General features: G+C 43.9%; 2 protein-coding genes across 3 annotated transcripts; both read right to left on the bottom strand.

Moving 5' to 3' along the window:
- Positions 1 to 1,651: 1,651 nt before the first annotated feature.
- LOC139546162 (zinc finger protein ZFP2-like) lies at positions 1,652 to 13,258 on the bottom strand. Of its 2 annotated transcripts, none has more exons than XM_071354293.1 (7): positions 12,844 to 13,258; positions 11,788 to 11,863; positions 10,907 to 11,428; positions 9,091 to 9,276; positions 4,897 to 4,964; positions 4,063 to 4,258; positions 1,652 to 3,016 (listed from the first exon to the last, which is right to left on the bottom strand). In XM_071354293.1, exons 1-7 carry the CDS (start codon positions 12,850 to 12,852, stop codon positions 2,475 to 2,477), a joined length of 1,599 nt encoding a protein of 532 aa, XP_071210394.1. In that variant the 5' UTR covers positions 12,853 to 13,258; the 3' UTR covers positions 1,652 to 2,474. The 2 variants fall into 2 exon arrangements, with proteins under 2 accessions (XP_071210394.1, XP_071210393.1); XM_071354292.1 differs by having other exon boundaries at positions 11,788 to 11,923.
- A 430-nt stretch (positions 13,259 to 13,688) lies between these two features.
- Positions 13,689 to 18,264, bottom strand: LOC139546367 (zinc finger protein 771-like). Its single transcript, XM_071354686.1, has 5 exons — positions 17,803 to 18,264; positions 17,549 to 17,725; positions 16,935 to 17,301; positions 16,431 to 16,502; positions 13,689 to 16,330 (listed from the first exon to the last, which is right to left on the bottom strand). The coding sequence occupies exons 1-5, from the start codon at positions 17,990 to 17,992 to the stop codon at positions 16,084 to 16,086; spliced, it is 1,053 nt and encodes a 350-aa protein (XP_071210787.1). The 5' UTR covers positions 17,993 to 18,264; the 3' UTR covers positions 13,689 to 16,083.
- Between the last annotated feature and the right edge of the window lie 9,236 nt (positions 18,265 to 27,500).

Raw genomic sequence — 27,500 nt, forward strand, 5'->3', positions numbered from 1 at the left:
TGAGAAGGCAGGCAATACAAGGCGCTTACAACCTGCAGGAATCTTGTTCTATTATATATTTTTTATTTTATTTAAACTTTATTTAACTAGGCAAGTCAGTTAAGAATAAATTCTTATTTACAATGACGGCCTACCCCGGACGACACTGGGCCAATTGTGCGCTGCCCTATGGGACTCCCAATCACGGCCGGATGTGATACAGCCTGGATTCGAACCAGGGACTGTAGTGATGCCTCTTGCACTGAGATGCAGTGCCTTAGACCACTGCGCCACTCAGTCCTCAAACTAACGTTAAAGGTGCATGCCGCCACCTACTGTGCTGCTGGAGGGTCAATCACGGTTTACAACCTATCTAAATCCTCCTACCTCAGTGCTTCTGAGAAAAAAAATAGCCCTACTAACTTCTAATAGACCCTCCCCCATCCCCCAAAATCCCCGTCCAACCTCAATGACCCTACACTTCCATTTTCCCTCTGTTCAACATACTTAAGACAATATAACAACACATGCTCCACCGTTTCATCGACAGTACACTCCAGACACACACCATTCACATGCTTGCCAACCAGATGTAATGACGAGTTCAATGTACAATATCCTAAGCGCAATCACCACCTCTTCCTTCCTAATCTGACCTTTGAACCTTGGTCCACTGACCTTTCTTTAGAGGGAATATAAATGCTGTCCCTTGGGCTCAGAGTCCCATCTCTTCTGCCACACATCTATCAAAATAGCCCTGATCTTACATCTGGCCTCACCTCTACCCAGTGGAACATTAATATCAATTATATTTAGTTTCAAAGCTCTTTTGGCTAACTGGTCTACAATTACATTCCCTTTCACACCCGAATGTGCTGGGACCCAGCAGAATATCACTACTGGCCTCCCAAGTGGTGCAGCGGTCTAAGGCACTGCATCGCAGTGTTGCAGCGTCACTACAGCCTGGGGTTCGATCCCAGGCTGTGTCACAACCGGCCGTGACCGGGAGTCCCATAGGGCGGTGCACAATTGGCCCAGTATCGTCCAGGTTAGGGGAGGGTTTGGCTGGGGGGGGCTTTAATTGGCTCATCACGCTCTAGAGACTCCTTGTGGCAGGCTGGGTGCCTGTAGGCTGACTTTGGTCATCAGTTGAACTATGTTTCCTCTGACACATTGGTGCAGCTGGCTTCCTGGTTAAGCGAGCGGGTGTTAAGTGTTAAGAAGCGCAGCTCGGCGACCTTCGCCTCTCCCGAGCCCGTTGGGGAGTTGCAGCATATAGTATTGAGCAGCATATAGTATACACCCATTCTCTCAGTTTTCCATAATAACATTAACACCACCAATAGTAGGTCACTCCTATCAGATTGACCAGATGATAAACTATTCAAGACAGAGAATCTGAGCAAACTATAATTCTAACAGGTTGTACGACTATTATCACCAACAGTTCAACTGAGCATACTGACAGTTCCCCTGCCGTAATCATAGTAAACACTTCAATATTGCCCCGTTACATTTTCTGCACGCCCTATATAAGCCCCACGTTTACCAAGGTCTTCTTCAAGCATAGCAAATAAAACCTTATTCTTCATATCCATCAGCTTGGCTCAGTAGTGTGAAAAGAGAAACAGAAACTGTTTGTTTTTTAATAGATAAAAAGTTAAGAGGCAGGTTGTTGTAACCTATTTATTCAGTCACCATGACACCCCTTTGTTTACTATCTTATAGCGGCGTATCGAACTGAATGAAATCATGGACGGAGCCATCGCTCTCTGTGATCAAATGTCCTGCGACTGAACATTATTTGGATATTATCCAATAAAGAACAGAATTATTACATCAACATTTTTTTTTCAACAATCATTTCAACAGGGTTCCTCACACAGGATGGGGTGGACAGAGAACAGGCATTCCACGATTCCAATTTAGAACACCGTCTAGCGGCCATTTTGGGTTCACTTTCTCTGGTTCAAGTTCAATAACAAACTGGACAGCCCTGATTGTCATCTCTCGATCAGAACCGGGTGCTTTCTTCAAGGGGAATTTAGAACCATGTCCATTGTAATTGTTCTAACCGAGCCTATCGTTCTTCATCATAAGATTAATAGTTGTGTTTGTCCACCCTACTAACAAAACACCCATAGTTCTACTGTCAACACTTACTGATAAAGCCTCCCCATTCTTCCCCTCAACGGAGTAGGGTGAAGTTGCCCCTAGACGCTGGTCAGTTTTGCATCTCCCGCACTAATGGTTAAGGTTAGGATTCAGACAGGGGAACTTCACCCAGCGTCTGTCCCCTCCCCAGCAGCCGGTGTCCTGCATCAGAATTCTGTGAATCATTTAGGTGGAATCTAGAACTATGTCTATTCCAATGGAGTCTATTGTTCTCCTGTCTGATGATGACCAACGTGTATCATTGTTTTTGTCCAGCCGGCTAACATCACCTATAGGACTACTAAGCTTATCATGTCTTATGTTCAAAGCCTCCTGGTTATTCACTCCGTCTCCTCTCCAGTATCAGCGTGTGTCCTGTCACTGTGGTGTGTCCGTTGGTGAGCCCGTAGCTTCTGACAGCGGCCGTATCTCTTCCCACAGTAGTCACAGCTGTACGGCCTCTCCCCTGTGTGAACTCTGTGGTGTATCCGGAGGTCTGACGCTCTAGAGAACCCTCTCCCACAGACCAGACACAGGTGAGGCTTCTCTCCACTGTGAGACTGCTGGTGCTCCCTCAGATGTCCTGATTGGGTGAAACTCTTCCCACACACAGGGCAGGAGTAAGGCTTCTCTCCCGTGTGTGTGAGTAGGTGTCGTCTCATGGCTCCCAGGTGAGCGAACTTCTTGCCACAGTCGGGGCAGGGGTACGGCTTCTCTCCCGTGTGGATTCTCATGTGGATCTGTAGTACCGAGAGTTTGTAGCACTCTCTGCCACACACTGAGCAGCGGTGGGACGTCTTAGTTTTGTGACTCTCCTGGTGTTCAGGATGTTCTGATGTAGTGGGACTCGCTTTGCTGTCGAAGCCACAGTCAGGGCTCTCTCCTGTGTGAATAACAGAGTGGGTTAGGTATCGAGGCAAGTCGACTTTCATTCACAGGCCGTATCCCAAATGGCACCTTATTCTCTATCAAGTGCATACACTTTGTCCAGGACCCTGGTCAACAAGTAGTGCACTTCATAGGAGATAGGGTGAACAGAACCCCAGTCGACTAAAGAACAGTCAGCGTTCTGCCTCCACTTACTATGTTGAACAGAACCCCAGTCAACATTCTGCCTCCACTTACTATGTTGAACAGAATCCCAGTCAGCATTCTGCCTCCACTTACTATGTTGAACAGAACCCCAGTCAACATTCTGCCTCCACTTACTATGTTGAACAGAACCCCAGTCAACTAAAGAACAGTCAACATTCTGCCTCCACTTACTATGTTGAACAGAACCCCAGTCAGCATTCTGCCTTCGCTTACTATGTTGAACAGAACCCCAGTCAGCCTTCTGCCTCCACTTACTATGTTGAACAGAATCCCAGTCGACTAAAGAACAGTCAGCGTTCTGCCTCCACTTACTATGTTGAACAGAACCCCAGTCAACTAAAGAACAGTCAGCGTTCTGCCTCCACTTACTATGTTGAACAGAACCCCAGTCAACATTCTGCCTCCACTTACTATGTTGAACAGAACCCCAGTCAACATTCTGCCTCCGCTTACTATGTTGAACAGAACCCCAGTCAACATTCTGCCTCCACTTACTATGTTGAACAGAACCCCAGTCAACATTCTGCCTCCACTTACTATGTTGAACAGAACCCCAGTCAGCCTTCTGCCTCCACTTACTATGTTGAACAGAACCCCAGTCGACTAAAGAACAGTCAGTGTTCTGCCTCCACTTACTATGTTGAACAGAACCCCAGTCAACATTCTGCCTCCACTTACTATGTTGAACAGAACCCCAGTCAGCCTTCTGCCTCCACTTACTATGTTGAACAGAACCCCAGTCAACTGAAGAACAGTCAGCGTTCTGCCTCCACTTACTATGTTGAACAGAACCCCAGTCAACTAAAGAACAGTCAGCGTTTTGCCTCCACTTACTATGTTGAACAGAATCCCAGTCAAATTCTTCTCCTTCAGAATTGATGAAACCACCAACTTCATCCTCCACTTTCACTTCCTCCTTCTCCTCTTCTACAATATGAACGTTGATCCCAGGTGTTTGAGTGATGTCCTCATGTCTTGGATCAGGACCCTGGGACTCTGTAGCTTTGGTGCTGGATTGGTCACCGGGATCCTACAATGAAAACATATCAACAACCATGTTAGAACTCTATTTATAAACACAATACTGTTCAATCCTGTCAAGACCTGAGAACTATTACATCAGCTTAGAAGGTTCAAGACCTGAGAACTATTACATCAGCTTAGAAGGTTCAAGACCTGAGAATTATGACATCAGCTTAGAAGGTTCAAGACCTGAGAATTATGACATCAGCTTAGAAGGTTCAAGACCTGAGAATTATGACATCAGCTTAGAAGGTTCAAGACCTGAGAATTATGACATCAGCTTAGAAGGTTCAAGACCTGAGAATTATGACATCAGCTTAGAAGGTTCAAGACCTGAGAATTATGACATCAGCTTAGAAGGTTCAAGACCTGAGAACTATTACATCAGCTTAGAAGGTTCAAGACCTGAGAACTATAACATCAGCTTAGAAGGTTCAAGACCTGAGAACTATAACATCAGCTTAGAAGGTTCAAGACCTGAGAACTATGACATCAGCTTAGAAGGTTCAAGACCTGAGAACTATGACATCAGCTTAGAAGGTTCAAGACCTGAGAACTATGACATCAGCTTAGAAGGTTCCCTGTGTAGCATTTAAAAAATAAATAATTTAATCTCATAAAATATTGATCATTTTTTTCTCCCACCTTGTTGATGTGTGATGTTGGGGGACTTCCTCCTTCACTACCAGAAGAGCCATGGACTGGACTCTCACCTGTAGAGATAGGTTGGTATTATGGGTTATAATGAGACTACCAGGACTCTCACCTGTAGAGATAGGTTGGTATTATGGGTTATAAATAACAATTTTGTTGCTTCTCGGCTACCTGCTAAACTTTTCATTTTATTTTACTTTCATTAACCATTTCATTAAAACTTTGCATTTAACAAATTTGCCAACTTCTTAGTTTCGTCCTCGCTCTATTTTTTTCCCCATTCAACTTTTTCACCCCTGAAGCTTTATCTGGACGTGGTTCTACAGGACCTCCACCAGCCGAAGCTAAGTAGTAACATTAACATTATGCCTTCTAATTACAGTCGCTGTACTCATAATATACAGGAGAACTATCGCCTTATGGTGAGGATAGCCGTGCTGCCAGCCCAGCTTCAGACAGAATCGTTAGGCAAGGGGTCATTTAGGTGTAGGAAAGGATGAAACAGCGTCTGTGCCACCAGTAAGTACAGATAGTAACGTTAGTATAAATCCCCTCGCACAGTCCCCGCAGCCGGACAATTTCTCATGGCTTCTGGAAGGAAATGCTGTTGGCTCAACCGGTGGCGCTCATTCAACCGGTTCCTCCCATTAAGCAACGAGTATGAGTCAGAGGCCGAGCCTTCTCTGGTCTCTCCTCCTCCCGTTACGGGGTCTGAGACGCCGAGCATCTCTGGTCTCTCCTCCTCCCGTTACGGGGTCTGAGAGGCCGAGCCTTCTCTGGTCTCTCCTCCTCCCGTTACGGGGTCTGAGACGCCGAGCATCTCTGGTCTCTCCTCCTCCCGTTACGGGGTCTGAGAGGCCGAGCCTTCTCTGGTCTCTCCTCCTCCCGTTACGGGGTCTGAGAGGCCGAGCCTTCTCTGGTCTCTCCTCCTCCCGTTACGGGGTCTGAGAGGCCGAGCCTTCTCTGGTCTCTCCTCCTCCCGTTACGGGGTCTGAGAGGCCGAGCATCTCTGGTCTCTCCTCCTCCCGTTACGGGGTCTGAGAGGCTGAGCCTTCTCTGGTCTCTCCTCCTCCCGTTACGGGGTCTGAGAGGCCGAGCCTTCTCTGGTCTCTCCTCCTCCCGTTACGGGGTCTGAGAGGCCGAAGCCTCCCACCATTAGCTCTGACAAATTGAACACCCTTGTCATTGGCAACTCCATTACCCATAGTATTAGACTTAAAATGAATCATCCTGCCATCATACACTGTTTACCAGGGGGCAGGGCTACAGACGTAAATCCTAATCTGAAGATGGTGCTGGCTAAAGCTAAAACTGGCGGTATAGGGATATTGTTATCCACGTCGGCACCAACGAGGTTAGGATGAAACAGTCAGAGGTCACCAAGCGCAACTTAGCTTCAGCCTGTAAATCAGCTAGAAAGATGTGTCGGCATCGAGTAATTGTCTCTGGCCCCCTCCCAGTTAGGGGGAGTGATGAGCTCTACAGCAGAGTCTCACAACTCAATCGCTGGTTGAAAACTGTTTTCTGCCCCTCCCAAAAGATAGAATTTGTAGATAATTAGCCCTCTTTCTGGGACTCACCCACAAACAGGACCAAGCCTGGCCTGCTGAGGAGTGACGGACTCCATCCTAGCTGGAGGAGTGACCTCATCTTATCTACGAACATAGACAGGGCTCTAACTCCCAATGAGATACGGTGCAGGCCAGGCAACAGGCTGTCAGCCAGCCTGCCAGCTTAATGGAGCCTGCCACAAGCACAGTCAGTGTAGTCAGCTCAGCTAACCCCATTGAGACCGTGTCTGTGCCTCAATCTAGGTCGGGAAAATCTAAACATGGCGGTGTTCGCCTTAGTAATCTCACTGGAATAAAGACCTCCATCCCTGTCATTATTTAAAGAGATCGTGATACCTCACAACTCAAAATAGGACTACTTAAATGTTAGATCCCTCACTTCCAAGGAAGTTATAGTCAATTAACTAATCACTGATCATAATCTTGATGTGATTGGCCTGACTGAAACATGGCTTAAGCCTGATTTGGTTAAATGGAGGCCTCTCCTCTTAGTTACACTAGTGACCACATCCCCGCGCATACCGCAAAGGCGGAGGTATTGCTAACATTTGACAGCAAATTTCAATTTATATATATATTTTTTAAAAGCAGTTTCGTCTTTTGAGCTTGTAGTCATGAAATCTATGCAGCCTACCCAAGCACTTTTTATAGCTACTGTTTACAGGCCTCCTGGGCCGTATACAGCGTTCCTCACTGAGTTCCCTGAATTCCTATCGCACCTTGTAGTCATGGCAGATAATATTCAAATTTTTGGCATCTTCAATATTCACAATATTCACATGGAGAAGTCCACATTCTCATTCCAAAAGGCTTTCGGAGCCATCATCGACATCATGTCCAGCATGTCTCTGGACCTACGCATTGACACAGTCATACTCTGGATCTAGTTTCATCCCGTGGAATAAATATTGTGGATCATAATCCTGGACTATCGGACCACCATTTTATTATGTTTGTAATCGCAACAAATAATCTGCTCAGACCCCAACCAAGGATTATCAAAAGCTGTGCTATAAATTCTCAGGACAACCCAAAGATTCCTAGATGCCCTTCCAGACTCCCTCCACCTACCCAAGGACGTCAGAGTACAAAAATCAATTCAACCCCTAACCGGGTATCTACATTTAACTTTGGGTAATACCCTAGATGGCAGTCACACCTCTAAAAACAAACAGCTGTCACAAGAAATGAACTCCCTGGTATACAGAAAATACCCGAGACCTGAAACAAGCTTCCAGAAAATTGGAAAGGAAATGGCGCTCCACCAAACTGGAAGTTTTCTGACTAGCTTGGAAAGACAATATGCAATATCGAAGAGCCCTTGATTAGCTGCTCGATCAGTCTACTTTTCCAACCTGATTGGGGAGAATTAAGACAATCCAAAGTGTATGTTTGATACTGTTGCAAAGCTAACTAAAAAGCAGCATTCACCAAGACAGGATGGCCTTCACTTCAGCAGTGATCATTTCAGGCACCTCTTTGACGAAAAGATCATGATCATCAGAAAGCAATTACAGACGCGTCTTTGAATCTGCATATTTCTCCAAAACTCAGTAGTCCTGAGTCTGAACAGAACTGCCAGGACCTCGGATCAAGGGAGACACTAGAGTTTTTTTAATCCTGTATCTCTCGCAAATATTAATGAAAAAAAGTCATGGTCTCTAAACCTTCCAGCTGCCTACTAGACCCTATTCCAACTAAACTACTGAAAGAGCTACTTCCTGTACTTGTCCCTCCTATGTTGAACATAATAAACGTCTCCCTATCCTCTGGATGTGGACCAAACTCACTAAAAGTGGCAGTAATAAAGACTCTCCTGAAAAAGCCAAATCTTGACCCAGAAAATAAATACAAATATTGGCCTATATCGAATCTCCCATTTCTCTCAAAATTGTTGAACTGCCTTCCTGAACACAAATAATGTATATGAAACGCTTCAGTCTGGTTTTAGACACCATCATAGCACTGAGACTGAACTCGTGAAGGTGGTAAATGACCTTTTAATGGCGTCAGACCAAGGCTCTGTATCTGTCCTCGTGCTACTAGACCTTAGTGTTGCTTTTGACTCCATCGATCACCACATTCTTTTGGAGAGATTGGAAACCCTAATTGGTCTACACGGACAAGTTCTTGCCTGGTTTAGATCTTATCTGTCGTGAAAGATATCAGTTTGTCTCTGTGGACGGTTTGTCTTCTGAATTGTAAGTTTCGGTGTTCCTCAAAGTTCCATTTTAGGACCCCTATTGTTTTCACTACATATTCTACCTCTTGGTGATAGCATTTGGAAACACAATGTCAACTTTCACTGGTTGGTATTTTTGGTTATAATGAGACTACCAGAGCCATGGACAGGACTCTCTCCTGTGGTGATAGGTTGGTATTACGGACTCTCCTGTGGTGATAGGTTGGTATTACGGACTCTCTCCTGTGGAGATAATTTGTGAGTTAAATAATTGGGTGGGTAAATAAGCCAACAAGGGGTCTAGGTTGTGTCCAGAATGGCACCCTATTCCCCACAGGGCTCTGGTCAAAAGTGCACTATAAAATGAATAGGGTGTCAATTGGAACACACGACCAATACAACTGATTGTGTCACCATTCTGCCTCTACTTACTGAGATCAGGGAAACTCCAGCCAACTTCCTCTCCTTCAGCATTGATGAAACCACCAACCGACTCCTCTTCCTCCTCTCCTTCAGCATTGATGAAACCACCAACCTCCTCCTCTTCCTCCTCCTCCTCTCCTTCAGCATTGATAAAACCACCAACCTCCTCCTCTTCTTCCTCCTCCTTCACTTTCACTGGCAGGCAGAGAGAAAGACAAAGCACATGTTTGTTCATTTATGACACAGCTATTGATGTACAGGCATCTTTAGTCTCAATGTAGAACTAATCATCATCGTCATCATCATCATCAGGTCATGTGGTCAGGAAAACCTCCCGGGGACAGTTTCCCAGACACAGAATGGGCCTAGTGCTGGCCTAACAAGCATTCTCAATGGGCCTAGTGCTGGCCTAACAAGCATTCTCAATGGGCCTAGTGCTGGCCTAACAAGCATTCTCAATGGGCCTAGTGCTGGCCTAACAAGCATTCTCAATGGGCCTAGTGCTGGCCTAACAAGCATTCTCAATGGGCCTAGTGCTGGCCTAACAAGCATTCTCAATGGGCCTAGTGCTGGCCTAACAAGCATTCTCAATGGGCCTAGTGCTGGCCTAACAAGCATTCTCAATGGGCCTAGTGCTGGCCTAACAAGCATTCTCAATGGGCCTAGTGCTGGCCTAACAAGCATTCTCAATGGGCCTAGTGCTGGCCTAACAAGCATTCTCAATGGGCCTAGTGCTGGCCTAACAAGCATTCTCAATGGGCCTAGTGCTGGCCTAACAAGCATTCTCAATGGGCCTAGTGCTGGCCTAACAAGCATTCTCAATGGGCCTAGTGCTGGCCTAACAAGTATTATCAATGGGCCTAGTGCTGGCCTAACAAGCATTCTCAATGGGCCTAGTGCTGGACCAACAAGCATTATCAATGGGCCTAGTGCTGGCCTAACAAGCATTCTCAATGGGCCTAGTCCCGGACCAACAAGCATTCTCAATGGGCCTAGTGCTGGCCTAACAAGCATTCTCAATGGGCCTAGTGCTGGCCTAACAAGCATTCTCAATGGGCCTAGTGCTGGCCTAACAAGTATTATCAATGGGCCTAGTGCTGGCCTAACAAGCATTCTCAATGGGCCTAGTGCTGGACCAACAAGCATTATCAATGGGCCTAGTGCTGGCCTAACAAGCATTCTCAATGGGCCTAGTCCCGGACCAACAAGCATTCTCAATGGGCCTAGTGCTGGCCTAACAAGCATTCTCAATGGGCCTAGTGCTGGCCTAACAAGCATTCTCAATGGGCCTAGTGCTGGCCTAACAAGCATTATCAATGGGCCTAGTGCTGGCCTAACAAGCATTCTCAATGGGCCTAGTGCTGGCCTAACAAGCATTATCAATGGGCCTAGTGCTGGCCTAACAAGCATTCTCAATGGGCCTAGTGCTGGCCTAACAAGCATTCTCAATGGGCCTAGTGCTGGCCTAACAAGCATTCTCAATGGGCCTAGTGCTGGCCTAACAAGCATTATCAATGGGCCTAGTGCTGGCCTAACAAGTATTATCAATGGGCCTAGTGCTGGCCTAACAAGCATTCTCAATGGGCCTAGTGCTGGCCTAACAAGCATTCTCAATGGGCCTAGTGCTGGCCTAACAAGCATTCTCAATGGGCCTAGTGCTGGCCTAACAAGCATTATCAATGGGCCTAGTGCTGGCCTAACAAGCATTCTGAATAGAGATTCTCCATTAAAAGCTCTTCTTAGTCCAGGTCTAGGCTCACTCTGTTCGGGACACCCCCAGTCCTTTATGCATGGTTTATTATTAATAAATGATCTTCCAACTCACCCTGGATAGTAGCTGCCATCTCCCCGTCACTTTTACCACTTCCTGTCCTCTGGTGAGTCAGCTTGTGAGCCCGGAGATTCTTTGACCTGATGTAGCTCTTGCCACACTCTGCACAGCGGTAGGGCCTTTCTCCCGTGTGAACTCTGTGGTGAATCTTCAGATCTTCTGCTCTGATATACTGTTTCAGACAGATCAGACAGTGGTGCTTCTCTCCGGAGTGAGACTGTTGGTGCTCTTTCAGATGTCCTGATTGGGTGAAACTCTTCCCACACACAGAGCAGGAGTAAGGCTTCTCTCCCGTGTGTGTGAGGTGGTGTCGTCTCATGGCTCCCAGGTGAGCGAACTTCTTGCCACAGTCGGGGCAGGGGTACGGCTTCTCTCCCGTGTGGATCCTCATGTGGATCTGCAGGATGGATAACTTTTGGCAGTGTCTTCCACACACTGGACAGGCGTGAAATGTCTTGGGTTTCTGCTGATTCTCCTGGTGTTGTTGAGCTGCTCCTGATGGAGGTTGTCTCTCTCCTGTGTGAATGATGCCACTAATGCGTTATAACATTAGTTTGATTGGTGGAAATACATGAATTCAACACATCTGGGTTAGACCACTGTTTTTCCAATCCTGGTCCCAGGGACCCAAATGGGTACACATTTTTTTATTTATTTTTTAAAACACCTGATTCAAATGAAGGGTTGATGATGAGTTGATTAGTTGAAAGTGTGTGAGTGGTAGGGCAAAAACTCAGATGTGCACCCCTTTGGGTCCCCAGGACCAGGTTTGAAAAACACTGAGTTAGATGAACGTAAATCATTCAATGATAAGTCATTTTCTGTTAAATGACTATTCTGTCCCAAACATTCAAATTCAAAACATTCCAACTTACTAAAAAGAGAATCCCAGTCAACTTCAAGCAGCTTGGGACCCTGCAGTGTTCTCTGGTTCCTGACAGGAACTGGTGACTGTGTGGGTTTAGGTCGAGTAGGACAGGAGTTAGACAGGCTGGACCTGCCATCACCGTCCTACAATAAATGTTGACATTACATTTTAGTCATTTAACTGACACTCTAATCCAGAGCGATTTACAGGAGCAATTAGGGTTAAGTGCCTTGCTCGAGGGCACATCGACAGATTTTTCACCTAGTCGGCTCGGGGGATTCCGGAAGGCTCCCGAGTGGCGCAGCGGTCTAAGGCACTGTATCTCAGTGCTGGAGGCTTCACTACAGACACCCTGGTTCGAATCCAGGCTGTATCACAACCTGCTGTGAATGGGACTACCATAGGGCGGCACACAATTGTCCCAGCGTCTTCTGGGTTTGGCCGGTGTAGGCCGTCATTGTAAATAACAATTTGTTCTTAACTGACTTGCCTAGTTAAATAAAAATGTTATAAATAAAATTCTAACTAGTGACTGTCCCAATGCTTGTAACCGCTAGGCTATCTGCCACAGATACAATGATGGAACAGAGGGATGTCTGATGCCAACTACAATATATTATTATACTACTACGACCATGAGTTTTACCCTGACAATGTCTCCTTCCCAAATGGCTACATAGCACAATGCTTCAGTCCTATGGACCCTGGTCAAAGGCAGTGCACTATATAGGGAATCGGGTGCCACTTGGAACAGGCCAATACGATCTGATCAGGAAACGCTCCACAAGGCCCAGAGTGTTCCTGGCCAGGTCACGTGGTCTTTAGTCAGGGATAAATCTGCGGCCTACAGTATGAATCTGACAGACCGCTAAAGATTGCATTTACTACCATTACTTACTGTAATGGAATATAACGATCATTAGATGGAGCAATAACCCAGGAATCAACTGACCGCTTGCCTTTTATTCTACGATAACTAGCCACTAACATTTGGTATGACAACAAACCATGGCGCTAGCTAGCTACCTAGCGAGCGTTTGTTACTATATGTGCGCTTTCTCACCTCATCCATTGTGAATCGACCCAACAGTTCTTCAGTAGACTTTGGGGTTTGGAGAAATTTCCACTGAAACCAACTGTCACCTCAGAACGGGGGTCGGATCAGTTGTCGTGAAACTATTTGACAGCTAACTTGTTAGCTAAACAAGCTAAGTTACCAAAGTTGTTGTGCCTCCTCGCGTCTAACTCGTTAGAGTTACATCATGTTTTTTGACAGACGGGCGAATGTCTATGCCAATCACAACCGTATCAGAAATGGCATATGGACATATTTTATCAGTATTTTGAAGTGAAGTGGCTAACTTGCGCCTGCATCCACCTACTTCCGGGATATTCTTCTTCGGTCAGTGAGCAGCTTCTGGCGCTCTACCGCTACGTATTGGAGGAGAAAGGCAGTAAAAATGAGGGAGAGGGGACACTGCCTGGTAAACTGCAATAGACCCTAGTGACATTAATTAAAACATAATTGATTCGTAAATCTAGGGAAAGGAGCAGGTTTTTAAGGGGTATTTATTCAATCATGACATTGATTGTGCATAGACGTCAGTGAGTGGTGGTATTGCACGTGTTGGCTACAACGCACTGGGTTTATGATTGGCACCACCAGAACTTTGACAAATATGATAAAATGTGAAGGAATTTAACATAATTGCAGAATCTCTTCAGTCAGGTTCTCCAAACCTGACTGTCATTCAACGGAATGTTCGTGGTCAGTAGATGGGTTGGTTGTTTAGCAACTACCAGTGAGGGCGCAACTTTGGGGAAAAACAGGCGCGGTTGGCTTATATTGTTGACAATATGTAAACTATATTTTTATTCTCCAAATGTTTATTGAAAACCAATACATTTGCACAATGAGCACTTGTTCAAATACACTTGTTCAAATCGCTCAAATAGATCTTTACAGTTGTTGGTTAGCTAGCTAGTGAATTTTAGCCATATTAGCGTAGATGAGACATCAGTCAAAACAAGACATGGTATCGAGAACAAGGTGAAACTATGGCAGCTTCGTGTCATTGTTGCGTGTGCTATATGACGTTCAGAATCATAACAACTCATGGCCTTCTGCCCCATCCACTTGCACGCATCATTTTCGTGACTATAAAATTTTATTAGTCACATGCGCTGAATACAACAGGTGTAGACTTTTCAGTGAAATGCTTACTTACGAGCCCCTAACCAACAATGCAGTTTAAAAAAATTAAAGACAACCCTTCTATACACTATATATACAAAAGTATGTGGACACCCCTTCAAATTAGTGGATTCGGCTATTTAAGTCACATCCGTTGCTGACAGGTGTTTAAAATCGAGCACACAGCCATGCAATCTCCATAGACAAACTAGTAAAAAGGCCTTACTGATGAGCTCAGTGACTTTCAAAGTGGCACCGTCATAGGATGCCACCTTTCAACTAACTGTAAATGCTGTTATTGTGAAGTGGAAACTTCTTGGAGCGAAGACGGCTCAGCCACAAGGTGGTAGGACCACACAAAGTGGTAGGACCACACAAGGTGGTAGGACCACACAAAGTGGTAGGACCACACAAGGTGGTAGGACCACACAAAGTGGTAGGACCACACAAGGTGGTAGGCCACACAAAGTGGTAGGGCCACACAAGGTGGTAGGCCACACAAGGTGGTAGGACCACACAAGGTGGTAGGACACACAAAGTGGTAGGGCCACACAAAGTGGTAGGGCACACAAAGTGGTAGGACCACACAAAGTGGTAGGCCACACAAAGCGGTAGGGCCACACAAAGCGGTAGGACCACACAAAGCGGTAGGACACACAAAGTGGTAGGACCACACAAAGCGGTAGGACACACAAAGCGGTAGGGCCACACAAAGCGGTAGGACACACAAAGCGGTAGGCCACACAAAGCGGTAGGACCACACAAAGCGGTAGGACCACACAAAGCGGTAGGCCACACAGTGGTAGGACCACACAAAGTGGTAGGCCACACAAAGTGGTAGGACCACACAAAGTGGTAGGACCACACAAAGTGGTAGGACCACACAAAGTGGTAGGCCACACAAAGCGGTAGGCCACACAAAGCGGTAGGCCACACAAAGCGGTAGGCCACACAAGCGGTAGCCACACAAGCGGTAGGTCACACAAGCGGTAGCCACACAAGCGGTAGGCCACACAAGCTCACAGAGCAGGACCGCAGAGTGCTGAAGTGTGTAAAAATCGCCTGTCCTCGGTTGCAACACTCACTACCGAGTTCCAAATCGCCTCTGGAAGCAACATCAGCACAATAAATGTTCGTCGGGAGATGCACGAAATGGGTTTCCATAGCCGAGCAGCCACACACAAGCCTAAGATCACCATGCTCAATACCAAGCGTCGGGCAGAGTGGCGTAAAATTCGCCACCAATCTTAACGCTACAGCATACAATGACATTCTAGACGATTCTGTGCTTCCAACTTTGTGGCAACAGTTTGGGGAAGGCCCTTTCCTGTTTCAGCAGGACAATGCACCCGTGCACAAAGTGAGGTCCATACAGAAATGGTTTGTTCAGATCAGTGTGGAAGAACTTGACTGTCCTGCACAGAGCCCTGACCTCAACCCCATCGAACACCTTTGGGATGAATTGGAACGCCGATTGCGAGCCAGGCCTAATCGCCCAACATCAGTACCCGACCTCACTAATGCACTTGTGGCTGAATGTAAGCAAGTCCCCGCAGCAATGTTCCAACATCTAGTGGAAAGCCTTCCCAGAAGAGGTGGAGGCTGTTATAGCAGCAAAGTTGGGACCGACTCCATATTAATGCCAATGATTTTGGAATGAGATGTTAGATGAGCAGGTGTCCACATACTTTTAGTCATGTAGTGTATGTTTTAGATCAAACTCAATTTCTCAACACTAATCATTTTCGTCCGACTTTGCTGCCCTCCTCTGGTGGAATTTAGAACTACAGTCCATTCTATTGGTTCTTTGTCTACAGATCATCACCACAAAGACTATCTACATCCCAAATGTCACCCTATTCCCTATGTAGTGCACTAGTTTTGACCAGGACCTGGTATTTAGGGAATAGAGTACCATTTTGGATGCAGCAAATCCTATGTGGACGGCTGGTCCTTGTTTTGGTCCATTGTATTCATTCGGTGTCTAGAGATGGTCAGCACAAAGAGGAATCTGTCCTAATCAAATCAAATCAAATTTGTTTGATTTGATTTGATTTGATTTGTATTCATTCTGTGTCTAGAGATGGTCAGCACAAAGAGGAATCTGTCCTAATGTGAAAGGCTAGTCGTCGTTTTCCTCCACCCTGCTAGCATCAACTCCTTCTCCTCTTCATCACTGATACTAACAGAATCCTCTTCACTCTTCACCCTTGCAGCCAGTTCTTCCCCTGTCCCAGTCCCAGGGTTTGGTAGTGAGCTGCTGTGACTTTTCCTCTGATGGGCTCGGAGGTTCTGGGTTCGTACGTAGCTCTTCCCACACTCCTCACAGCTGTAGGGTCTCTCTCCAGTGTGGGTCCTGAATCAATCAAAACATAAATTCATGAATTAATCAGTGTATCACAAATGTATTTAATAAAGCCCATTTAAACATCAGTTGTTGTCCCAAAGTGCTTTACCTGAAGTGAGCGACGAGGGCCGTGGCTTTGGAGAAGCTCCTCCAACAGATGGAACAGTCGTGTTTCTCCTCGCTGTTATAATAATAATAATAATAAATGCATTTTATGTGTAGACCACTTTTTATTACACGCAGTAATCACAAAGGTTACATTTACACAGGCAGCCTAATTCTGATCTTTTGCCCAATTATTTGACAAACGAGCTGGGCCCGTATTCACAACACCTCTCAGAGTAGGAGTACTGATCTAGGATCAGTTTAGCCTTTTAGGACATAATGAATAAGATTATATGGACAGGTCCTAGATCAGCACTTCTACTCTGAGAAGTTTTGTGGCCCAGATCTGATGTGCATCAGCAACAGCGGTAGAAATGCTTTTTAAAAAAAGGGCTAAAACCTATTTAGCCCCCAAATATGTGTGTGACTAATACTACAAGATAGGCAGACTAAAAAGGAGCCAGCAAAGACTAAACAGCAGAACATCTAAACTTAACATAGAACCAACCTGTGTGTTCGCTCGTGTTCTCTCAGTCGCCCTATCTGGGTGTAGCTCCTCCCACACACAGAGCAGGAGTAAGGTTTTTCTCCGGTGTGCGTCAGCAGGTGTCTCTTCATAGCTCCTGAGTGAGCGAACCTCTTCCCACAGTCGGGGCAAGGGTAAGGTTTTTCTCTCGTGTGCACTTTCTGGTGGTCTCGGAGGGCTGTTCTTTCACGGAACTGTTTCCCACACACGGAGCAAGGGTACGGCTTCTCTCCTGTGTGGATCTTCATGTGTTTCTGTAGAGCTGATAGCTTCTTACAGTCTCTTCCACATTCTGGGCAGCAGTGGGACTTCCTGGCTTCACTGTCGGATCTGTGTTCGGAACTCTCTTCTGTCAAGTCAGATTTACAGTATTTAGGGCAGTGTCCCAATTGACACCCTATTCCCTTGGTGGTTCACTAGAGCCCATAGGGCTTTGGTCAAAAGTAGCACACTGCAAAGGGAATAGGGTGCTATTTGGAACAAAGTGAATTCTACATGGGTCACAACGACCTATCAATGAAAAGGAATCAAAGAACGTCATGTGGAATTCCATATTAGAACTCATCATTTAAGAGGCACTCAGTGGAGGCAACAACCTGAGTGTCTCTTCTGGTGTCGCCGGAGGTTAGAGATGTTGGCAAAGTCTTTCCCACATCTAAAGCAGTGGTGAGACTTGGTCTTGGTGTTGTTGTGATTCTTCTCCTGGTGTTGTTCAGGTTCTGCTGATGCGGAGGGACTCTCCTCGCTGTCAGAAGGACGGCTGACGCTCTGTCCTGTGTTGATGAAACGGTATGGGGTTAGATAACGAGCGAATCATCAAAATTCTAACTGTCAACATTCTATCACTTACTGATACGATGACGATCCCAACCAATTTCTTCTCCGTCTGAATTGATCAGACCACCAATTTCCTCTTCTTCCACATCATCATCATCTTCTTCTTCTTCAACTTGGATCTCAAACTTTTCAGAAACTGACTTCGGGCCCTGCAATGCTGTAGATCCAGGACCTGATGATTCAGCCAATACATCACCAACCATCTAGTTCACTATGTAGGATTCAGCCTGTACATCAACAACCATCTAGTTCACTATGTAGGATTCAGCCAATACATCAACAACCATCTAGTTCACTATGTAGGATTCAGCCTGTACATCACCAACCATCTAGTTCACTATGTAGGATTCAGCCTGTACATCAACTACCATCTAGTTCACTATGTAGGATTCAGCCAATACATCAACTACCATCTAGTTCACTATGTAGGATTCAGCCTGTACATCAACAACCATCTAGTTCACTATGTAGGATTCAGCCAATACATCAACAACCATCTAGTTCACTATGTAGGATTCAGCCTGTACATCAACTACCATCTAGTTCACTATGTAGGATTCAGCCAATACATCAACAACCATCTAGTTCACTATGTAGGATTCAGCCAATACATCAACAACCATCTAGTTCACTATGTAGGATTCAGCCAATACATCAACAACCATCTAGTTCACTATGTAGGATTCAGCCAGTACATCAACAACCATCTAGTTCACTATGTAGGATTCAGCCAATACATCAACAACCATCTAGTTCACTATGTAGGGTTCAGCCTGTACATCAACAACCATCTAGTTCACTATGTAGGATTCAGCCAATACATCAACAACCATCTAGTTCACTATGTAGGATTCAGCCAATACATCAACAACCATCTAGTTCACTATGTAGGATTCAGCCTGTACATCACCAACCATCTAGTTCACTATGTAGGATTCAGCCTGTACATCACCAACCATCTAGTTCACTATGTAGGATTCAGCCAATACATCAACAACCATCTAGTTCACTATGTAGGATTCAGCCTGTACATCAAGAACCATCTAGTTCACTATGTAGGATTCAGCCTGTACATCAACAACCATCTAGTTCACTATGTAGGATTCAGCCTGTACATCAACAACCATCTAGTTCACTATGTAGGATTCAGCCTGTACATCACCAACCATCTAGTTCACTATGTAGGATTCAGCCAATACATCAACAACCATCTAGTTCACTATGTAGGATTCAGCCAATACATCAACAACCATCTAGTTCACTATGTAGGATTCAGCCTGTACATCAACAACCATCTAGTTCACTATGTAGGATTCAGCCTGTACATCAACAACCATCTAGTTCACTATGTAGGATTCAGCCTGTACATCAACAACCATCTGGTTCACTATGTAGGATTCAGCCAATACATCACCAACCATCTAGTTCACTATGTAGGATTCAGCCTGTACATCAACAACCATTTAGTTCACTATGTAGGATTCAGCCTGTACATCAACAACCATTTAGTTCACTATGTAGGATTCAGCCAATACATCAACAACCATTTAGTTCACTATGTAGGATTCAGCCTGTACATCAACAACCATTTAGTTCACTATGTAGGATTCAGCCTGTACATCAACAACCATTTAGTTCACTATGTAGGATTCAGCCTGTACATCAACAACCATTTAGTTCACTATGTAGGATTCAGCCAATACATCAACAACCATCTAGTTCACTATGTAGGATTCAGCCTGTACATCAACAACCATCTAGTTCACTATGTAGGATTCAGCCTGTACATCAACAACCATCTAGTTCACTATGTAGGATTCAGCCTGTACATCAACAACCATCTAGTTCACTATGTAGGATTCAGCCTGTACATCAACAACCATCTAGTTCACTATGTAGGATTCAGCCAATACATCAACAACCATCTAGTTCACTATGTAGGATTCAGCCAATACATCACCAACCATCTAGTTCACTATGTAGGATTCAGCCAATACATCAACAACCATCTAGTTCACTATGTAGGATTCAGCCAATACATCAACCACCATCTAGTTCACTATGTAGGATTCAGCCAATACATCACCAACCATCTAGTTCACTATGTAGGATTCAGCCAGTACATCAACAACCATCTAGTTCACTATGTAGGATTCAGCCAGTACATCAACAACCATCTAGTTCACTATGTAGGATTCAGCCTGTACATCAACAACCATCTAGTTCACTATGTAGGATTCAGCCAATACATCAACAACCATCTAGTTCACTATGTAGGATTCAGCCAATACATCAACAACCATCTAGTTCACTATGTAGGATTCAGCCAGTACATCAACAACCATCTAGTTCACTATGTAGGATTCAGCCATTACATTAACAACCATCTAGTTCACTATGTAGGATTCAGCCAATACATCAACAACCATCTAGTTCACTATGTAGGATTCAGCCTGTACATCAACAACCATCTAGTTCACTATGTAGGATTCAGCCAATACATCAACAACCATCTAGTTCACTATGTAGGATTCAGCCAATACATCACCAACCATCTGGTTCACTATGTAGGATTCAGCCAATACATCACCAACCATCTAGTTCACTATGTAGGATTCAGCCAGTACATCACCAACCATCTAGTTCACTATGTAGTATTCAGCCTGTACATCAACAACCATCTAGTTCACTATGTAGGATTCAGCCTGTACATCAACAACCATCTAGTTCACTATGTAGGATTCAGCCAATACATCAACTACCATCTAGTTCACTATGTAGGATTCAGCCAGTACATCAACAACCATCTAGTTCACTATGTAGGATTCAGCCAATACATCAACAACCATCTAGTTCACTATGTAGGATTCAGCCTGTACATCAACAACCATCTAGTTCACTATGTAGGATTCAGCCTGTACATCAACAACCATCTAGTTCACTATGTAGGATTCAGCCAATACATCAACAACCATCTAGTTCACTATGTAGGATTCAGCCAATACATCACCAACCATCTAGTTCACTATGTAGGATTCAGCCAATACATCACCAACCATCTAGTTCACTATGTAGGATTCAGCCTGTACATCAACAACCATCTAGTTCACTATGTAGGATTCAGCCTGTACATCAACAACCATCTAGTTCACTATGTAGGATTCAGCCAATACATCAACAACCATCTAGTTCACTATGTAGGATTCAGCCAATACATCACCAACCATCTGGTTCACTATGTAGGATTCAGCCTGTACATCAACAACCATCTAGTTCACTATGTAGGATTCAGCCAATACATCACCAACCATCTAGTTCACTATGTAGGATTCAGCCAATACATCACCAACCATCTAGTTCACTATGTAGGATTCAGCCAATACATCACCAACCATCTAGTTCACTATGTAGGATTCCGCCAATACATCAACAACCATCTAGTTCACTATGTAGGATTCAGCCAATACATCACCAACCATCTAGTTCACTATGTAGGATTCAGCCTGTACATCAACAACTATCTAGTTCACTATGTAGGATTCAGCCAGTACATCAACAACCATCTAGTTCACTATGTAGGATTCAGCCAATACATCAACAACCATCTAGTTCACTATGTAGGATTCAGCCAATACATCAACAACCATCTAGTTCACTATGTAGGATTCAGCCAATACATCAAAAGCCATCTGGTTCACTATGTAGGATTCAGCCAAGACATCAACAACCATCTAGTTCACTATGTAGGATTCAGCCAATACATCAACAACCATCTAGTTCACTATGTAGGATTCAGCCTGTACATCAACAACCATCTAGTTCACTATGTAGGATTCAGCCAATACATCAACAACCATCTGGTTCACTATGTAGGATTCAGCCAATACATCAACAACCATCTAGTTCACTATGTAGGATTCAGCCAATACACCACCAACCATCTAGTTCACTATGTAGGATTCAGCCTGGACATCACCAACCATCTAGTTCACTATGTAGGATTCAGCCTGTACATCAAGAACCATCTAGTTCACTATGTAGGATTCAGCCTGTACATCAACAACCATCTAGTTCACTATGTAGGATTCAGCCTGTACATCAACAACCATCTAGTTCACTATGTAGGATTCAGCCAATACATCAACAACCATCTAGTTCACTATGTAGGATTCAGCCTGTACATCAACAACCATCTAGTTCACTATGTAGGATTCAGCCTGTACATCAACAACCATCTGGTTCACTATGTAGGATTCAGCCTGTACATCAACAACCATTTAGTTCACTATGTAGGATTCAGCCAATACATCAACAACCATCTAGTTCACTATGTAGGATTCAGCCAATACATCACCAACCATCTAGTTCACTATGTAGGATTCAGCCTGTACATCAACAACTATCTAGTTCACTATGTAGGATTCAGCCAGTACATCAACAACCATCTAGTTCACTATGTAGGATTCAGCCAATACATCAACAACCATCTAGTTCACTATGTAGGATTCAGCCAATACATCAACAACCATCTAGTTCACTATGTAGGATTCAGCCAATACATCAACAGCCATCTGGTTCACTATGTAGGATTCAGCCAAGACATCAACAACCATCTAGTTCACTATGTAGGATTCAGCCAATACATCAACAACCATCTAGTTCACTATGTAGGATTCAGCCTGTACATCAACAACCATCTAGTTCACTATGTAGGATTCAGCCAATACATCAACAACCATCTGGTTCACTATGTAGGATTCAGCCAATACATCAACAACCATCTAGTTCACTATGTAGGATTCAGCCAATACACCACCAACCATCTAGTTCACTATGTAGGATTCAGCCTGGACATCACCAACCATCTAGTTCACTATGTAGGATTCAGCCTGTACATCAAGAACCATCTAGTTCACTATGTAGGATTCAGCCTGTACATCAACAACCATCTAGTTCACTATGTAGGATTCAGCCTGTACATCAACAACCATCTAGTTCACTATGTAGGATTCAGCCAATACATCAACAACCATCTAGTTCACTATGTAGGATTCCGCCTGTACATCAACAACCATCTAGTTCACTATGTAGGATTCAGCCTGTACATCAACAACCATCTGGTTCACTATGTAGGATTCAGCCTGTACATCAACAACCATTTAGTTCACTATGTAGGATTCAGCCAATACATCAACAACCATCTAGTTCACTATGTAGGATTCAGCCTGTACATCAACAACCATCTAGTTCACTATGTAGGATTCAGCCTGTACATCAACAACCATCTAGTTCACTATGTAGGATTCAGCCAATACATCAACAACCATCTAGTTCACTATGTAGGATTCAGCCAATACATCACCAACCATCTAGTTCACTATGTAGGATTCAGCCTGTACATCAACTACCATCTAGTTCACTATGTAGGATTCAGCCAATACATCAACAACCATCTAGTTCACTATGTAGGATTCAGCCTGTACATCAACTACCATCTAGTTCACTATGTAGGATTCAGCCAATACATCACCAACTATCTAGTTCACTATGTAGGATTCAGCCTGTACATCACCAACCATCTAGTTCACTATGTAGGATTCAGCCAATACATCAACAACCATCTAGTTCACTATGTAGGATTCAGCCTGTACATCAACAACCATCTAGTTCACTATGTAGGATTCAGCCAATACATCAACCACCATCTAGTTCACTATGTAGGATTCAGCCAATACATCAACAACCATCTAGTTCACTATGTAGGATTCAGCCAATACATCAACCACCATCTAGTTCACAGCCAATACATCAACCACCATCTAGTTCACTATGTAGGATTCAGCCAGTACATCAACAACCATCTAGTTCACTATGTAGGATTCAGCCTGTACATCAACAACCATCTAGTTCACTATGTAGGATTCAGCCAATACATCAACAACCATCTAGTTCACTATGTAGGATTCAGCCAATACATCAACAACCATCTAGTTCACTATGTAGGATTCAGCCAATACATCAACAACCATCTAGTTCACTATGTAGGATTCAGCCAATACATCACCAACCATCTAGTTCACTATGTAGGATTCAGCCAATACATCACCAACCATCTAGTTCACTATGTAGGATTCAGCCTGTACATCAACAACCATCTAGTTCACTATGTAGGATTCAGCCAGTACATCAACAACCATCTAGTTCACTATGTAGGATTCAGCCAATACATCACCAACCATCTAGTTCACTATGTAGGATTCAGCCAATACATCAACAACCATCTAGTTCACTATGTAGGATTCAGCCAATACATCACCAACCATCTAGTTCACTATGTAGGATTCAGCCTGGACATCAACAACCATCTAGTTCACTATGTAGGATTCAGCCAATACATCAACAACCATCTAGTTCACTATGTAGGATTCAGCCAATACATCACCAACCATCTAGTTCACTATGTAGGATTCAGCCAATACATCAACAACCATCTAGTTCACTATGTAGGATTCAGCCAATACATCAACCACCATCTAGTTCACTATGTAGGATTCAGCCAATACATCAACAACCATCTAGTTCACTATGTAGGATTCAGCCAATACATCAACCACCATCTAGTTCACAGCCAATACATCAACCACCATCTAGTTCACTATGTAGGATTCAGCCAGTACATCAACAACCATCTAGTTCACTATGTAGGATTCAGCCTGTACATCAACAACCATCTAGTTCACTATGTAGGATTCAGCCAATACATCAACAACCATCTAGTTCACTATGTAGGATTCAGCCAATACATCAACAACCATCTAGTTCACTATGTAGGATTCAGCCAGTACATCAACAACCATCTAGTTCACTATGTAGGATTCAGCCTGTACATCAACAACCATCTAGTTCACTATGTAGGATTCAGCCAATACATCACCAACCATCTAGTTCACTATGTAGGATTCAGCCAATACATCAACTACCATCTAGTTCACTATGTAGGATTCAGCCAATACATCAACAACCATCTAGTTCACTATGTAGGATTCAGCCAATACATCAACAACCATCTAGTTCACTATGTAGGATTCAGCCAATACATCAACAACCATCTAGTTCACTATGTAGGATTCAGCCAATACATCAACAACCATCTAGTTCACTATGTAGGATTCAGCCAATACATCAACAACCATCTAGTTCACTATGTAGGATTCAGCCAATACATCAACAACCATCTAGTTCACTATGTAGGATTCAGCCTGTACATCACCAACCATCTAGTTCACTATGTAGGATTCAGCCTGTACATCAACAACCATCTGGTTCACTATGTAGGATTCAGCCAATACATCAACAACCACCTGGTTCACTATGTAGGATTCAGCCAGTACATCAACAACCATCTAGTTCAATATGTAGGATTCAGCCAGTACATCAACAACCATCTAGTTCACTATGTAGGATTCAGCCTGTACATCAACAACCATCTAGTTCACTATGTAGGATTCAGCCAATACATCAACAACCATCTAGTTCACTATGTAGGATTCAGCCAATACATCAACAACCATCTAGTTCACTATGTAGGATTCAGCCAGTACATCAACAACCATCTAGTTCACTATGTAGGATTCAGCCATTACATTAACAACCATCTAGTTCACTATGTAGGATTCAGCCAATACATCAACAACCATCTAGTTCACTATGTAGGATTCAGCCTGTACATCAACAACCATCTGGTTCACTATGTAGGATTCAGCCAATACATCAACAACCATCTAGTTCACTATGTAGGATTCAGCCAATACATCACCAACCATCTGGTTCACTATGTAGGATTCAGCCAATACATCACCAACCATCTAGTTCACTATGTAGGATTCAGCCTGTACATCACCAACCATCTAGTTCACTATGTAGGATTCAGCCAGTACATCACCAACCATCTAGTTCACTATGTAGGATTCAGCCTGTACATCAACAACCATCTAGTTCACTATGTAGGATTCAGCCTGTACATCAACAACCATCTAGTTCACTATGTAGGATTCAGCCAATACATCAACTACCATCTAGTTCACTATGTAGGATTCAGCCAGTACATCAACAACCATCTAGTTCACTATGTAGGATTCAGCCAATACATCAACAACCATCTAGTTCACTATGTAGGATTCAGCCTGTACATCAACAACCATCTAGTTCACTATGTAGGATTCAGCCTGTACATCAACAACCATCTAGTTCACTATGTAGGATTCAGCCAATACATCAACAACCATCTAGTTCACTATGTAGGATTCAGCCAATACATCAACAACCATCTAGTTCACTATGTAGGATTCAGCCAATACATCACCAACCATCTAGTTCACTATGTAGGATTCAGCCTGTACATCAACAACCATCTAGTTCACTATGTAGGATTCAGCCTGTACATCAACAACCATCTAGTTCACTATGTAGGATTCAGCCAATACATCAACAACCATCTAGTTCACTATGTAGGATTCAGCCAATACATCACCAACCATCTGGTTCACTATGTAGGATTCAGCCTGTACATCAACAACCATCTAGTTCACTATGTAGGATTCAGCCAATACATCACCAACCATCTAGTTCACTATGTAGGATTCAGCCAATACATCACCAACCATCTAGTTCACTATGTAGGATTCAGCCAATACATCACCAACCATCTAGTTCACTATGTAGGATTCAGCCAATACATCACCAACCATCTAGTTCACTATGTAGGATTCAGCCAATACATCAACAACCATCTAGTTCACTATGTAGGATTCAGCCAATACATCAACAGCCATCTGGTTCACTATGTAGGATTCAGCCAAGACATCAACAACCATCTAGTTCACTATGTAGGATTCAGCCAATACATCAACAACCATCTAGTTCACTATGTAGGATTCAGCCTGTACATCAACAACCATCTAGTTCACTATGTAGGATTCAGCCAATACATCAACAACCATCTGGTTCACTATGTAGGATTCAGCCAATACATCAACAACCATCTAGTTCACTATGTAGGATTCAGCCAATACACCACCAACCATCTAGTTCACTATGTAGGATTCAGCCTGGACATCACCAACCATCTAGTTCACTATGTAGGATTCAGCCTGTACATCAAGAACCATCTAGTTCACTATGTAGGATTCAGCCTGTACATCAACAACCATCTAGTTCACTATGTAGGATTCAGCCTGTACATCAACAACCATCTAGTTCACTATGTAGGATTCAGCCAATACATCAACAACCATCTAGTTCACTATGTAGGATTCAGCCTGTACATCAACAACCATCTAGTTCACTATGTAGGATTCAGCCAATACATCAACAACCATCTAGTTCACTATGTAGGATTCAGCCAATACATCACCAACCATCTAGTTCACTATGTAGGATTCAGCCTGTACATCAACTACCATCTAGTTCACTATGTAGGATTCAGCCAATACATCAACAACCATCTAGTTCACTATGTAGGATTCAGCCTGTACATCAACTACCATCTAGTTCACTATGTAGGATTCAGCCAATACATCACCAACTATCTAGTTCACTATGTAGGATTCAGCCTGTACATCACCAACCATCTAGTTCACTATGTAGGATTCAGCCAATACATCAACAACCATCTAGTTCACTATGTAGGATTCAGCCTGTACATCAACAACC

This window comes from Salvelinus alpinus, chromosome 2 (assembly GCF_045679555.1).
Source record: "Salvelinus alpinus chromosome 2, SLU_Salpinus.1, whole genome shotgun sequence".
In the NCBI taxonomy this organism is placed as follows: Eukaryota; Metazoa; Chordata; class Actinopteri; order Salmoniformes; family Salmonidae; genus Salvelinus; species Salvelinus alpinus.

Excerpts from the sequence above, each read along its gene's own strand:
- LOC139546162 (XM_071354292.1), bottom strand. Across the intron at positions 4,965-9,090 it reads CTGGAGTTTCCCTGATCTCA|GTGAGAGTCCAGTCCATGGC; the intron begins GTAAGTAGAGGC and ends CTATCTCTACAG. Across the intron at positions 3,017-4,062 it reads CTGGGATTCTGTTCAACATA|GAGAGAGCCCTGACTGTGGC; the intron begins GTAAGTGGAGGC and ends TTATTCACACAG.
- LOC139546367 (XM_071354686.1), bottom strand. The coding sequence starts at position 17,992 with ATGGTTGGTGATGTATTGGCTGAATCATCAGGTCCTGGATCTACAGCA. Across the intron at positions 17,302-17,548 it reads ACACCAGAAGAGACACTCAG|AAGAGAGTTCCGAACACAGA; the intron begins GTTGTTGCCTCC and ends CTGACTTGACAG. Across the intron at positions 16,331-16,430 it reads GCCCTCGTCGCTCACTTCAG|GACCCACACTGGAGAGAGAC; the intron begins GTAAAGCACTTT and ends TGATTGATTCAG.